Source organism: Anas acuta, chromosome 18 (assembly GCF_963932015.1).
Source record: "Anas acuta chromosome 18, bAnaAcu1.1, whole genome shotgun sequence".
NCBI classification, from domain to species: Eukaryota; Metazoa; Chordata; class Aves; order Anseriformes; family Anatidae; genus Anas; species Anas acuta.
In genome coordinates, this window is record NC_088996.1 from 9,129,141 (window position 1) to 9,142,740 (window position 13,600).

The 13,600-nt window shown below is 34.7% G+C and overlaps 1 protein-coding gene across 14 annotated transcripts in view; it reads left to right on the forward strand.

Moving 5' to 3' along the window:
- Nucleotides 1-13,600, forward strand: part of MBTD1 (mbt domain containing 1) — a 35,325-nt gene that overhangs the window by 5,442 nt on the left and 16,283 nt on the right. For 8 of the 14 annotated variants that reach the window (XR_011088700.1, XR_011088701.1, XM_068654906.1 and 5 more), the window contains 8 exons: nucleotides 1,901-2,102; nucleotides 2,795-2,934; nucleotides 3,930-4,044; nucleotides 4,136-4,218; nucleotides 9,768-9,885; nucleotides 10,448-10,582; nucleotides 11,068-11,156; nucleotides 12,312-12,546. Coding sequence is in view for 12 of the 14 variants with exons in the window: in XM_068654903.1 (XP_068511004.1) it covers nucleotides 1,901-2,102; nucleotides 2,795-2,934; nucleotides 3,930-4,044; nucleotides 4,136-4,218; nucleotides 9,768-9,885; nucleotides 10,448-10,582; nucleotides 11,068-11,156; nucleotides 12,312-12,546 (1,117 nt within the window). In the remaining 2 variants the exon portion in view is untranslated. Of the gene's footprint in view, nucleotides 1-36; nucleotides 151-1,900; nucleotides 2,103-2,794; nucleotides 2,935-3,929; nucleotides 4,045-4,135; nucleotides 4,219-7,318; nucleotides 7,448-9,767; nucleotides 9,886-10,447; nucleotides 10,583-11,067; nucleotides 11,157-12,311; nucleotides 12,547-13,600 lie in introns of those variants that run through there. The other 6 variants (XM_068654907.1, XM_068654909.1, XM_068654905.1 and 3 more) reach the window with 4 other exon arrangements.

A 13,600-nucleotide genomic window follows, 5' to 3' on the forward strand; every position in this document is an offset into this window, starting at 1 on the left:
ATGTTCTGATCTGTAAATTACTGCCACTTTTTGCAGAACACTGTATCCATGGCAACGTGTTCAACTTCTGTCTTAATCTACGCACACGTGCACACAAACGAATAACTGATCTTGCATCTTGCTGGTTATAGTATCAGTGATAGTGTTCAGGTAAGGCTTGCTACCAGCGCAGCTTAGGACAAGGGTTTGTTCTGCCCTCTCCCTGCGTTTCCTCTGATTGCAGCTGTTGTCCTAGCTGCTTCAAGCAGCTCTCAGCTTCAAGGAGATGTGGAGTTATGCCCTGTCCTAAGTTTTGGTTGGTTTGAATATAACTTTGAGTGGTTGGCTGTGGGGTGTGTGTACTGTTAACATTACATTGAATTTGTTTAAGTTTCAGAGCTGCTTTAAGTGATTTGTGTATCTTATTGTATAATCTTTTATGCTTACAGGATGTGGGTTTTGTTTTTTTGTTAGTGGGATACTAGGATTGAGTCGGTGTGGGAATCAGTTTTCCCTTTTAAATATGAAGAAATCCTTCTATAATAGGACTTAGATTGAAAAGGAGAAGAGAGAATACTATAATAAAAGGATAGCAGGGCAGAAAAAGGCTTGGATAAAATCCAACAATAAAGATGTTCAGGCATATACTCTCTAGGAAAGGGATTTGGGGAATTACTGTGATGAAATCTTAAAGCTATGAATCCAAATGCAATTTAAGAAGGGAAAGTCGAGTCACATTTCTTTTTGTCTACAGTGATTTTTAAATAAAACTAGCTCTTGGATGGGAGTGGGAAGGAAGTAGAAGCAAAGACTTTCTTATTTATTTTTGTTTTCTTGCTGTACTTCATTCCCCTAACCTGTGCTTCCATTGTAGATTTTTTCTTTTTTTTATTTATTAATGCCTCTCAATCTTAGTAGATATTGTTAAGAGTAATGGAAATACTTTGAAATTTGTTTTTTTATAGCTTGATGAGGGCAGCTCACTTACGTAGCAGTAACCTTGTTTCAGTAGAGCTGTTTAAAATAGTGATCGAGTGAAAGATGTGACTATTACAATGCATGTAGTGGATGTGCATCAGAAAAAGATCAGTTAATCTGTTGTTTATGCTTTAATGTTTTCGGAAATTGCTCAACTGTTTTGCATTCTTCAAATCTGTATGTTTTCACTTGACCTCAGATTTATAGGTTATAGCAAAACTATTATGTAACAGGGTTTTGTAGATGACAGTGGCAAATTAGTCACCTTTCTATCTTTTAGTATTTATTCAGACCCTATTGCCATAGTAACTGAGCTCTTCATAATTGTTAATGTATTAATCCTCAGAACATCCCCGTGAGGTACAGAAGTATTCCTGGTTCACCCATGAGAAACTGAATCCTAGGGAAAATGAGTGATTTATCTGTAACCCTGCAAGCCAGTAGTAGCAGAGAGAGCCTCGTTCTTGCTCGGTGGAATAGTGCCCTCCTCATTGAACTGTCTATTCTCTGCCCAGCTTTCTGAAATGAATGAATTCTGGTGAAATTGGCTGCAGCCATCTGGAAGGTGCTCATTTGCATATAAGATCTCTGTGGCTGTCATTAATCAGCACATCAGGATTAATGAACTTTGAAGATACCAAGAAAAAGGAATGTATGGGCTGTTACTGTGTATTCTCAGTGGACCGAGAGAGATTTTTCTTCCTGTTTATCCTAACACCAGAAATTGGCTAGTTTTGGCTCTACTAATACTAATTCAATTAGCAATATGTGGCTCATATTTCTGTGCTGATTGAGCAGTTTGTAGTAGTTCTACATTTAAAGGTTGACTTTGACCGTTGAAACTTCTTAAGTTTGCCTTTGAATTTTTTTGTATTCAGAATGCTCTGGTATTTTTTGTTTTGTTTGCTTTTATTTTTTTATTTCTTTTTTAATTTATTTTTAGACAGAACATACTTCACGAACAGAAAGGAAAAGACGCGATTCATTCGGGATGTTTGACGGTTATGATAGTTGTAGTGAGGACACCAGCAGCAGCTCCAGTTCAGATGAGAGTGAAGAAGAGGTTGCTCCTTTGCCATCCAGTCTCCCAATCATAAAGAACAATGGACAGGTCTATACTTATCCAGATGGTAAATCTGGCATGGGTAAGTAAGTGATGCGTGAATACCAAGACTTTGTTTTTCAACCTATGCTGTGATTTCTGAGGGACCAGTCCCAAGTGTTTGTTGCCCTTGAAATTTGACCGAAATAGCTGAAGGGGAGTGGGTTGTTTGGGTTTTACAAAACTGTAATAAGATAGAATTTGAATCTTGCTGTCAGGAAAGAAATAGTTGATGAACATTTCCCCCCTTTTAATATGTGTTGTGTATAATATTCACACAAGTATGTGTTCTCATGCGCATTGTTTTCGTGCTTTGAGCTCTTCTGTAAGTGTCACTCTGTTCTCTTACACTTGGAAGTATATCTACCCTTTATCTTGTTAATATATACAATATATAAAAATATTTCTTCCAATACTAGGAAAACTTCATTACCACTGATGCATGAAGCCTGTCAGTGTGTCCCTGTTCAATATTACCTAGCTATGAACTGCAGTTTACAAGAAAAATAAAAGGACAGGGAGGAGGGGAAAGATTGCTTTTGCCAATGGGGAAAAATATTTTGGACAAGATTATTAGTGATTAGCAGAGATTTCTCCAGGTAGAATTTTGGATTTGGTAGAAATGGATCGGTTTGGTGCCACCTACAGGACCTTTTTCATGCTGTCTTTGTTCTGAATTTTTACTGTGGCTTTTTTTACACCCCTAACATTTTGTTCTTTCTGCCCTCTGATTAGCTACATGCGAGATGTGTGGAATGGTTGGTGTCCGTGACGCTTTTTACTCTAAAACGAAACGCTTCTGCAGTGTATCATGTTCCAGAAGCTATTCATCGAACTCCAAGAAGGCCAGCATTCTGGCCAGACTTCAGGTAGCGGTACAGACACCATTTTCTTTATATACTTATTATAGTCTGTCTTTGTAAAATGTGTATGCTTGTAAAACTTGCATGATGTTTTTAAAACAACCAAGTCAACTTTCTAAACACAGTAAAATTGTCACATAAATGATTTCTAAGCCAAAATTCAAAACTATATCACTAATGAGCAAATTGCTTTGCTCAGCAGAGCAAATTACACAGAATATTGACTCCTTATTGCATTTCTGCTGCAGTGGCACACTTTTATTTGCAAGAAAAATATAATGTAATCAACAATTAGTCTATATATGTAGTGATTTGAAAATCCATGAGTCTCATCCCTAAGATACTTTCAGGCTTCAGAGAAAATAAAGGTTTATTTAGCACTGTTGTGTTTCCTTTTGAGGATTTTCTTAACTTTACAGTCTTACAAAATGGGGTTTGAACTGTTCGCCTAAAATATTAATCAAATAATCAGGAAAACATTTCTGTAACGTTGAATAAAGGAACTGGACATGTCGAGAAATATTATATCCTATCTCATGCTCATTGCATATGCAACAAAGGCCAAGAAACTGTGCATTGATATAAATTAGATTTAAAAAATTCTTCCTTCTAACCTGCTTTCCAAAGATATCTTTTTTTTTTTTTTTTTTTTTCCAGGTAAAACAATGAGTATATATGTTCTTCAAATTGGAATACTAGTACAAACATAATCTTTTAGGAGTTGTTTTCCTGTTGGTGTTTGAATGTCATTAATATTATATGTAGTTTTGTGTACTTGGTCAACTTCCATACCATGTTGTGTTAATTTTAGTTAAATCTACCAGAGAAAAATATGTGATAAATTATTTTTAAAACTTAAGTGTTTGTTTTTTTGTTTTTTTTTTTTTTTCCCCCCACAGTGACTTTTTTCAAAAAAGTTGCATCAGAAATATGCTACAGATCTATGAAAATTTTCGGGTTGGAGTTTGGAAAGGCTTTATTTACTTAGCTTTTTGTTGTTGTTTTAGGGTAAACCTCCAACAAAAAAGGCTAAAGTTCTACAAAAACAACCATTGGTGGCTAAATTAGCAGCATATGCTCAGTACCAAGCAACTTTACAAAACCAGGCAAAGACTAAAGCAGGTAATGGCACATAAACATCTTATATCACTCAGAATTTGTTTTAGCTTTGTTTCATTTTAGCTTCCTAAATGAAATAACTTTCTCTTAACAGCTGTCCCTGTGGAAGGCTTCAGCTGGGGTAACTACATCAATAGCAATAGCTTTACGGCAGCTCCTGTGACCTGTTTTAAACATGTAAGTATTTTTCAATGCATTAGTCTTTTGTGTGTGTGTATGTGCGTGCATGCATGAGAGAGAGAATCCCCATTAATTCTTGCATTTGTTTTTGCAAAACATGCATATCCAAACTTGTTTCCAAGCCTTGGAGTGTGAAACCTGTAAACTGTATGAGTATGACCACTTTTTAAGATACATATGTATATTTCTGTTTGTTCTTTGAATCATTCTGAATGCTCTGTCACACCCATCGTGCATGCTTTCACAAAGAAAAAAATAAAAGCGGTCTTAAACACTTGTGAAATTATTTTTCAAACGTTCTGGGCACAAAATCACGCTATAGAGTATCAAACCAACTAGGTTTCATGCAATGCTAGATAATGTTATAAAATACTTCTTATACTGGAGCAAGCCCCAATCTATAGGAACTGATCTTTCCATTACATATTTGGGTTTGATATTTTTTTAATCTTGGTTTTTAGTCATTCTTCCTGTCAGTTGTGCTGCTAGGTACTGTAGAAATAAAGGAAAATTGAGCCTCTTCATAAATCTGAAATGAAAAAGTATACTTTTATTTGCATTATAATTATGAAGATTCCAAACAAAAGGTCCTCATTCATTCTTGTCATGACAGAATATAGCTTGGGGAATTAGGAAAATATTTATCAGCATTTGTCTTTAATGTGTTTGTTGAAATCCATTGATTATATGTTTAAAATACTGCCAGTAGTTTCTAGTGTAAAAGTATCTCTAAGTAAAAACTTTCACAGTCTCTTTTCTCAGCGTGCTGTTGTGTTTTTTTTTTATTTTATTTCAGAAGCTAGTGTTTCAGCTTCTTACACAAGTTTTATTTTGCTCGAGATTATCTGCTGAAAATTTCAGTCAAAATAAACATTTTGCTTCACAGAAGCCCTTCATAAGGGAGAAGAGAGATATATTTTCTGGCCAGTTCTGGAATTCATGCTGAGCCCTGTCAATTCATAAATCAGTAGGAGTTGAGGGCTCTTGGCAGTTGGCACTTTCTGAATAGTACCCTTTATGCTTAGAGGCCTTAACTCCTGCCCAGAACAGAGCCTTGTATTAGTATAGATTCATGAATTTGTATCAAATTCCATGTGCTTAAGTAAGCATGTTTGCCCTTTCCTTTCACAATTATGCATGTGTTGTAACAAGTAATTTCATAAGTACATATCAAAAGGTATTGTTTGATAATGTGACCTGTGCAATTATAACAGCAAATGCTTCATGCTTAATTAGGATACATCTACAATAGTGATACATTGGTAAATTAAGCTGTAACATTCCATATGAAAAAGGAGTCAGATCTTCCTTTCTTACTGCTTCATTCATTGACCTGAATAGTACGCCAGTAATGTGAACAGGTACAATACTAATGTTCAGAATGGTGTTTCTTTACTCCCTACATTTTCCTTTTTTGTCAAAGTAAAATGCAACTGCTGCAGTCTCATTTGAAACTTCTACTTTTTTGGTGGGTGTTATTTAGCTTTGGAATAGTGTGATTTACATTTACCCTTACTGTAGTTATTTCTATGAAAAGCATTATTTATTATACCAGTCAAAATCTGAAAACACATTAGTACCCTTTTCTTGTTAGATCCTTCTCTCTCTCTCTCTCCCGTTCTCTCTGTTGATAATTAAAATAAAAAATATTCCCTTTGTCTGTCTGGAAAGCTCGTTGCTATTTTTTCAACGTGATAGATTCTTTGATTTGTAAAACTTTGTATTAATTGACGTTTGTTTACAATATATATTATAGATGACATGCACGTTTTGTGTGTGTCCACAAGACTGAGTATATCAAGTTTATCCTGTCCAAGATAAAGGTGTAGAATTGACACTACAGTAAAATAATGATACATCTGCCCCTAAGTTTATTATTAGATGAATTATGTACCTGATTATTTATCTGCTTGGATATTTAATAGGGAACATTGGGATCAATGTTAAAGAAAACTTAAGCAAAATCCCATGTCTTACTCCCTTATTTGTTTGTTTATTCGTTTCATAACCCAGTGTACTTCAGTATTTCAGGTCTGATGTAATTTTCCCTGATTTGCCATTTTCTTGTATAATGTGGGGAGTTATTTATTCTTCCATTTATCACATTTTAGAAACAAAATAATTGAAATTCTCTTCATTGCTTTTTCTGTATGAGAGGAATTAATTTCAGAGGCTTTTTTGATGCCCTTTATGTGGCTTTTGCACTTCCTTGTTACCTTCATTCCAGACATCCTGACATTTCAGCCTTGACTAACACTAACGAAATTCACTAGCAATATTACTGCCATATCTGCTTTCTAGGTCAGTAAACTGAAATAGAGAAGCTGTTTTGTTTGTTATTTTTTTGTGCAGGAAGACTGCGGCAGAGCCAGAATTACAGTTTGTGCATCTTGCCTCTTTTTTATTTGCTGAATTTTTACTCTATTTTGTTATAATTTAGCAATATACAGTGTGCTCTATTTGCTATCTCCATTGGTAACTTGCATTCTGGTTTCATGATCTTAAAGTTTCTACTTTTTTTATACTTTTGCTTTTATTAGCTGAAAGCAAATAGTGATTTGAATCATGCATCAGTACTACTTAATGGTGCATTAAGTTGTACATTAACAGTAATTATTCTTTTCCTACTCTGCTGGTGAGCCACGTACTTTCTGAAGTTAAGTGTTTTATCGGTCTTTATTCCCGTTGAATTATATTCTGAGCTGAAGTATTTTTACTCTTTGTTTCTTTTGTTACTAAAAAAAAAATTATTTGGGAACATTTCCAGGATTTTGCACTAGGTGGCAGTGCTTTGCTTCTAGCTTTTAAACCATTACACACATTGTCTTCTCTGCATTACCTTTTGTGGGGTTAGAGTTTACACATGGTAGCAGCATTGTATCTTTATGCTTCAGGAACTGGTAGCATTTCTTTGACATGAAAATCCTGATTCCAGTTTCAAATCTGAAATCATGGCAGTATCGATGCCATCCAAAACCTTTAGAAGCAAATAATTTAACCTATGAGCTCTTTGTTCAGCTAAGCATGTGGGGATACTGAGCGCTCAGGCATTGCTTTCAAACCCTGTCAAACAGGACCTTCCTGATTGCAACTTACCTTGCAGAAAAGGCAGCTGCCGCTCACAGATAAACCCTCCCAGGTCATCTCCCGGAGCAGGAAGCGATGAAGCAGATCTTCCTTGTTTGGGAGTAACGTGAAGCGGATCTCTTCGTCATGAGTCTGAAAGGTAAATTTGTTCTTACCTGTAAATTATGGTTCTGCTAGTTCTTATTATGCCAATCCAGACTTCAGAGTTACCATTCCAGCCAGCAGATAAATCAAACTTGACACTTACATAGTGCTTTGATTTTTATTTTTCAAAGCATTGTGCGAATGTTAATTAATTGGACAAAGACAGAGAAGACAATAAGGAAGATGGCTGCTATAGCCCTGGTTTATCCAGTCTTCCTCCTGTAAGAATATTATGAGTGAAAAAGGAAAAGATGTGCAGTATACCAGGTATACTGTAAACTATCACTTCAGGGCAGTAATGTTATCTGGCTTGTCAGTAATGATGCTACACAGGATGGCTTCCTTCTTCTAAAGGGTGAGCCACATGGATTGGTGTAGGAGAACTAGCAGAACCAATATTTTCACAGACAAGGACAAATTTAACTTTCTGCTATTTCCCTCTATACCAATCCACGTTCTAGAAATAAAAATATTTGTGACATTTCTATTATCGGTTGATGGGAGGAGAAGTGTTTTTCTATACTTTTCCTCTGAATCAACTGAATAGATGAGCAGGCAGTAAAATATTTTTTAATGTAGTGCAGCTGGATTAGGAAATTATTCAGCACTGCTATTTTTGATTGTTTGGACTCATCTGTATGTCTATACAAGGCAACAAGATTTACTAAAATATGCAATTTGAAAAGTTTATTTCCCCATTTCAATTCAAAAAGCTACAAATCTCAATTTAGAGATGATAGTGAATATGCAATAGGACTTGATTAAGAAGCTGCATCTGCATGCTTTGTACATGAAAATAAAGCATCAGCTTGCAAGTTTTCTTTCTGTCTGCCAGATGGCAGAAATGAGCTCTCCAGTCTAGACTGGTGTAGATGGGACATAGCAGAACATGAAGAGACCAGGCTTCAAGAATAAGAAATTTGCATACTTGCTCGGACTAACTTTAATAGGTTAAAACTTGTTTTAAGTTTTGCATGCCTAGCCTCAAATATTTCTACAAGTGAATGGTATCCCCTTTTAAGATAACTTTAGTCTTTAGAGCTACTAGGTGGCCATTGCTGATTGCCAGCAAAATTCCAGTATTGCAATTACCAGTCATTTAGGCAGGATTAATCCAGTTTTCATCTTCTGTGGCTCACAGCCAAAAATCAGTGAAGTTAGAGGCTATTCCCAGTGAGCTGTGAAATTCTCTGTTTGCAAAGAACCTTGACCTTGTAAATGAAACACAGCCTTAGAATACAATACGTAACCAGGGGTTCCTTTAACTGTCCCTGTATATGGACATTGTCTGAACTGATCAGAATTTACTTTTGTCAGAATAGATTACATTTGATATACCTGTTGTTTTAAAATAGCCAAAATCTGAATCTTCCCGTTCTTAGTGGTCTCTAGCTTAGACTGGCTCAACTTGTTACTGTTAACTTTAGCTGAGTAACTTTTAAGGTATTCAATTCTTTAGCACTGTGCATTTCTTGTATCTCTGCTATACCATCTTTGGCTATCTTTCATGATGCTCTGTTCAACAAAACATTCTTCCTGGCAGAGCAAACTAAATGTTGTTTTTTGTTTCCAGTTTCCTAGGTTCCTTAGGAATTCGTCAAGTTTCTATTTCTTTTTGTTATTAACACATTAGGCTAAACTTTCAGGACAGTGTATGTGTTTCCCTTCATTATTCATTAAAAAGTGAACCTCAGCCTTCTGTTATTTTAATTTATTATTAGAATAATTACTTGCAGATGATATGAAAGCCTGTTCTTGTGAGAGGATCTGAACCAATAGGTGATAAAACCCACCATAATAAAACTTCAGAATAGACTCAAGGAATAACTTGTAAGCATTTTTCGTGCACATTACTGATTTACAGAATATAAAGATTTTTCTGTCTGTGGCACAAGTATGAATTTGAAGTGCCATAATTTTCTGCTAATAGAGTTGAAGAGGAGTTACATCGTTCTCACTAAAATCAGTAGGTAGCACCTAGTTGAAACATAATGGAACAAAGCTGATCTCTGAGCATATACAGTGTGTGCTTGTGCTTTACAGGTGTTTAAACTTGGAATCCTAAAGCTGGTAGGAAATACACAGTGATTGTAGCATAGCAGAACTACACATAAGCTTTAAATAAATATCCAAATTAGGTTTTCATAGATTATTTTCTAACCATGTTTGTCTTATGTATATCGATTGTCATATTTTATTTGAAAGTTACTCACAAAACACTAATATGACTTAAAAATATATATATATATATATTTTCATGTGCTATAAATAAAGTGGTGAACTGTTCACTTTTCCCCCCCTACCTTAAACGTTAGGCACCTATGGGGACATGCTGGGGTGATATCTCAGAAGGAGTACGAGTGGAGGTTCCAAACACGGACTGCAGCCTACCTACCAAAGTCTTCTGGATAGCTGGAATTGTAAAATTAGCAGGTGAATATATTTTAATTGAAATTATTGAAATACTCAAAATAATTGAAGGGAGCTGATACTATAGTCAGTAGTCACCTGGTTAGTAGAATATCAGCACTAGTTAGGGTGTCAGTGCTGTATTGCTAGGTTACATGTTATAGCACTATCACTGTCACACTTTCACAGTAGCTTCAAAGAGAGTTGAAAGCATCTGTTTTTTATATTGCTGGAATTCACTAAAAGCAGTGCCAGATGAGAGGATAAGCAATTGTATGATAGCAAGCCTTGTTTAAAAAACAAAACAAAACAAAACAACTTGGTTAAAAGTAAAATTAAAAAATCAGGGTTGTATAGCTAAAATACAAAAAGCACAGACTGTGGGTAAAGAAACAATTATTTCTCTATATATAATTTCTAAAAGTTTATAGTACAATAATTTTAATTTTATTTAAAATATGATAACATAGAGCAATGTGCCTTAAGAATAATGTTCTAGAAAAAGTTCTGGTCTAGAAAATCCAATGTAATTTATACTGAGTAAAGAAATACTAATACTTTTTTTTATATGATTGTTTTATTTCAGGCTACAATGCTCTGCTAAGATATGAAGGCTTTGAAAATGATTCAAGCCTTGACTTCTGGTGCAACGTTTGTGGGTCTGATATCCACCCGGTTGGTTGGTGTGCTACCAGTGGAAAGCCTCTAGTCCCTCCTCGAAGTATGTAAATAGTAGCCTCACCAATTGCTATAATTAAAAAGTCTTTTCTTAATAAATTTGCTTATGGTTCTGATATCCAAGTGTTTCTTTGTTTTTTTACCGTTGTAATGATTTCAACAGTTAGAAATAAATCATTAGATCTGTTGAAAAAATAAGGATTTGGCTTGCAGTGAAAGTGTTTCTTGTGGTAGCCCCTCTGGTACAACGTAGTTTTTAAGATCAAGGTGGAAGCAGTTAGCTAATCAGTGATGTGAACATGCACTGATTTATATCTATATTTTGTTACTAAATACTTTGCCCTGACATACCCATACATTTAATCTTGGGTAGCATTTATTCTCTAAAGAGGTTTTTGTCATTATTTTCATTCAGGCTTTTTAACAGTCATCTAGGATTTCTTCTTTACATATTCCAGACTATAACATTGTCTCTAACGGACACAATTAAAAATCAGTGGCTTATTTTGTCCCCTTCATTTGCAACAGCCATCCAACACAAATACACAAACTGGAAAGCTTTTCTAGTGAAACGACTTACTGGTGCCAAAACACTTCCTCCTGACTTTTCTCAGAAGGTAAGGCTGATGCAATATCAATGATGTACTGTGAACAAAATTGCAGCACAGAGTGAAGAGCTGAAATATTTTACAATGGCACAGTAGCTCCTTTTGTAGTGAAGATGATAAAGTAGTTTCTTCACTTGAAACAGTTTTCCTGGGTATCGATTCTTCGTTTACCCCCACACTTGTCAATGTGATGCTGTTTGGAAAACTGTTTCCTCTAACAGAAGTAATTTTCTTTTAGAAATTAGTTAGTCTACTTAATTTTAAAATACACCAATTAAAAAAAAAAAGTGCTAATAAGCTACCCTGTGATATAAGAAAAAATAAATCTGATCTAATTCAGCAGTGGTTTTTATTGTGCACTGTTACAAGAAACTAAGCAAAATTAGTTAATATAACACATTTCTAGATGCAAAAAAAAGATGCTTTTAATATTTTTCATCTGCACTAGATTAGATTTCCTGTTTTTAAGTTGTATGGCAGCTGCCTATATGGTATGCTCTAAGTTAACTTAATTATTATGAGATGGTACATAGATTTTAGTAGGAATATATGAAGTATTGTTTTGTTGTCTTAACATTGCATCTAATAACCTCACCCACCTCGTTTTTTTCTGAAGATGTTCATTTGTATTTAAAAATAGGCTCTGTTGGAAGCCAAATTAAGTTGGCAAAGTCTTGAGGCAGGATAACATCTATTTCCATTCTGTTCCTTTCTTTTTGGTATATGATGAAATGTTTGTACGTGGTCAGTTTTTATTATGTTTGAACATTCTTTTTCATGCCTCATAATAATTTTAATTCTGTGTTTAAAGATGCCAAAGCAAAAGGGTTTTATGTTGTTAAAATTGTTACTCAAGGTAATTTTATTCATTGTTATTAACTGAACAAACTTTCATTAAGTCAAAAGAATTAATTTAACCTTTATGAGAGCTGTGTTAAGGCTGTACTTGATAAAAGTTACACCATTGTAGGATATATTCTAATTAGTCTTGTGAAAATGTTACATTTTGGCAACAAAATACAAGAGAAATTCATTCGTGTCATTTCTCCAGGTGGATTAAGAAGTTACTTGAATTAAAGGGAAAAGGCTTTGATGTGCTTTAACAGTAGAAGACAGATGACTAAACTGAAACATTTTTACATAATTTCTTTTTTCCATTTTAAGGTGTCTGAAAGTATGCAGTATCCGTTCAAAACTTCCATGAGAGTAGAAGTTGTTGACAAAACACACCTTTGTCGAACAAGGGTAGCGGTTGTAGAGAGTGTCATTGGGGGACGGTTAAGATTGGTATATGAAGAAAGTGAAGACAAAACTGATGACTTCTGGTGCCATATGTACAGTCCACTCATTCATCACATTGGTTGGTCTCGAAGTATAGGACATAGATTCAAAAGATCTGGTAAGCCTTTTGGATTTCAGAAGTGTCTTTGGGGGCAGTATTGACTTGGAGAAACCTGACTTAAGCAACACTGCCACTTCATAAAGCTAATAAAACTAGCTTTAGCAATTATCTTTAAAAGTACATAAAACGGGGTATAGGGACTTTTAACAGTTATACTGTTATTCAAGATTTTCAGTTAAAAGTACAACTAGCGTTTTCTACAGTGTTGAAAAAGCCATAATAAGTTTTAGTTGAGTATAGTATATCAATATCTAGAGGGCTTCAGTCTTAAGTAGTGGTTAACAAGTTGTCTCTGCAGGAAAACCTTGAGCTGCAGTATTCAAGCACAGTATCACTTTTCATGCTGATACCTGGAATTGCACTGTCCTGCTCCACTAGTTTTTCTGTGTTTGTCTGTTATACGCTACAACATGAACAAGTATCCTATGGGATACGATTTTTTCCCCACTCAAGTTTAAGGACTATTTTTTTTTTTTTTTTTTTTGAAAGATTTTGTGGTTTAGAAATTTTTGGGAAGGGAAGATAAAACAGTATAATAGATGATACATGGTTAAGACCCTTATTATCTAAAACACAAAAGTGGCTGTAGTTTGAAATATTTAAGGCTTCTAAATTGAAAAAAAAAAAAGTCTGTTTTTGAATCTTTCCCTGTTGCACTGTGACTGTGTCCCTTGTCTGAAAGAGAATTTCTGTAAAACAATTCACAAGGCATCCCTTCAGGACAGTTTTAGCACTTAAACTTTTACTGAAACTCATTATAAATAAGAGTAGTTAGAGAAATCAAGAACAGTGCTATTTCCTAAATATAATGTCTCTAGTGGGGTTTCAGGGATTCAGCAGCTGGCAAAAATCAGTTATGTATATGGAATGATTAGACATAATTGTATACAAAATTATATGTAATTACATAAATGTAATTTTCTGTCATAACATAGCTCAGAGAGGTTAACTTGCCTTTTTTTTTTTTTTTTTTTTTTTTTTTTTTTTGCAAAAGCATCTATTTATTAGTAGCAATTTGGTGATGTAATTGAGCTGTCTTGTGAACACTGGA